Source organism: Zalophus californianus, chromosome 4 (genome assembly GCF_009762305.2).
Source record: "Zalophus californianus isolate mZalCal1 chromosome 4, mZalCal1.pri.v2, whole genome shotgun sequence".
Lineage (NCBI taxonomy): Eukaryota > Metazoa > Chordata > Mammalia > Carnivora > Otariidae > Zalophus > Zalophus californianus.
The window spans coordinates 167,832,407-167,834,458 of NC_045598.1; the positions used below are offsets into that span (position 1 = coordinate 167,832,407).

Below are 2,052 nucleotides of genomic sequence, written 5' to 3' on the forward strand. Positions count from 1 at the left end.
TTTGGAAGAAATGCACTTAGAATCATAAAGTGTCACTCTTTAAAACATGTGTCATTACACCCCTGGTGTTGCCATCATAGCTGGTTTATAAATAAGTCAGCTGCTCATATTTTAGAGTCTTACTTTATTCCTCACTAAAAGTGTAATGCCCTTCTTAATCACTGCACAATTCATAAATTCAGGCTCCAAATGACTCTTGGCCATTTCCAAAACCCAAATCCATCTCCAAAAGTCAAAGATTTGTCATCTTAGGGAATATTCCAAAGAATCTGCTGGGCCACCGATTCTTAGGGCAGGCCCCCAGATATTTTTGAGTGATGGGAATTTCCTTGCAATGCAAGTATACCATTGCACTGTGGCTGCTTGGGAGGTGAGGGCTCTCACTTGGATGTCTAAGTTCAGGTTTCTTTATGAAACAAATCATTTGTATAGCTTTAAAGCCAAATATCATCCACAGGTATGCCCTAGGGCTTTTATACCCTCACTGGGGAGGAAATTTTAAACACAAAGTAAAGTAATCAGGGAACAATATATGGCAGATAAAAGTCAAGGGCCAGCATATATGGCATAACAAAAAGCACTATGGGATTTCATGATGGTGAGAGAGAATGTACAAAGCAACCAGTAAGTCAGGAAGGCATCATGGAAGAGGTGGCTCTTGACCTGAGCTTTGGTGAAGAGGAAATTAGATATGATTTTTTTTCATTGATGTCAATTTATTATAATCTGTTGGCAGCACACAGATAAGATAGTAATAAAACCAGAACTATGCTTCCATAGCAGTGGGCAATGATATGTAGCTATGCTATGGGAAGTGTGTATGTTTAATCATCAACATCATCATCATGTTTTAGATGTTTGATCTTCTTGTGCCGCTCAATTTCTTTCTGCAGACGTTCAATTTCCTTTATATGATGGGTGATTTCCTCTTCATGGTGTTTCTTCAAGGTTGCCAGTTGTTCTTTAGTGCGTGCTCGGAAGTATCGTTCCTCTTCAGCTTGCTCTCTCTTCCCGAAGGCCCCACCTGCCTCCTGGAGCGAGCCCGCACCGAAGTCCGACCGTTCGGAGCTGAAGCCTCGGGCTTGTATGGCCCTAACGCCCCACACGCCCAGCCGCACCCGGGCGGCCAACGCGGTGACAGCCATTGTTGTTGTAGCAGGACTTCTCCAGTCACCCACGGTCAGAATTGGATGTGATTTTAATCACTGTGCTGAGAACTATGAACATGGTAGAAAGATGATAAATATTTGATGACTAACTCTTAATTCCTGACCCTCCCATGTTTGCTGAAACATTAAGAGACAGGATGGTTAACTTCCATACCCAACCAGTCTGAAAATTATGTTAAGTTTCTCTTCACTGAAATAAGCAAAATAGAATAAAAAGCCAAATAATCCCAAGAAAAAGCGAAAACAATATTCTTAGAAAGTGATTAGGGCAATGTTTTTGTACTTGCTATTTAGAACGTGAGCCATATAAAGGAGGGACAGGACTTACACATGTTCTTTACAATCTGTGTTGTGCTTGAAAATATTTGGTGGAGTTATAACTCTCAAAAGTGCTGTGGGATGTCAGAGACAACTCTTTAAATAGCCCAGACTCAAAGCAGAAATACGCAAGGATGAGAATGATTGCTTCCTTCCAGAGACAGACCTTAATTATTCAGGTTCTACAAGATACAAGTTAATTTACAGCAACAGTGGCATTATTCTGTTAATTATTGATTTCTAAGTTGACATCGATAGAGAAATTCAGAGGAATCTTTCCCAATCATCCAGTCATGCCCCGGTGGACTGAATACTGCCACCAAACTGCTCGTTCTAACGTGTAAATGTCCTTGGGGTTAAGGTGTTCAAACAGTCTGAGGGATTAATTGACTGAGTTTTGAGGATGTTTATGTCTCTCTTTATTTCTTCAGGTACGCCTTTTTATATATAAGCAGAATTGGTTATAAAATATAGCAGGATGATTAGATCACAGAGTATTTACCTCTGGCTCTTCTTCCTCCCAGTCTTCCCCGCTCTTTTCTTCCTCTCCCTTTCTTTCTTTTTT

General features: G+C 40.6%; 1 protein-coding gene across 1 annotated transcript; it reads right to left on the minus strand.

Annotated features, from left to right (window-relative positions):
* Positions 1-824: 824 nt before the first annotated feature.
* LOC113925416 (ATPase inhibitor, mitochondrial-like) lies at positions 825-1,244 on the minus strand. Its single transcript, XM_035727078.1, has one exon. The coding sequence runs from the start codon at positions 1,143-1,145 to the stop codon at positions 825-827; it is 321 nt and encodes a 106-aa protein (XP_035582971.1). The 5' UTR covers positions 1,146-1,244.
* Positions 1,245-2,052: the final 808 nt, after the last annotated feature.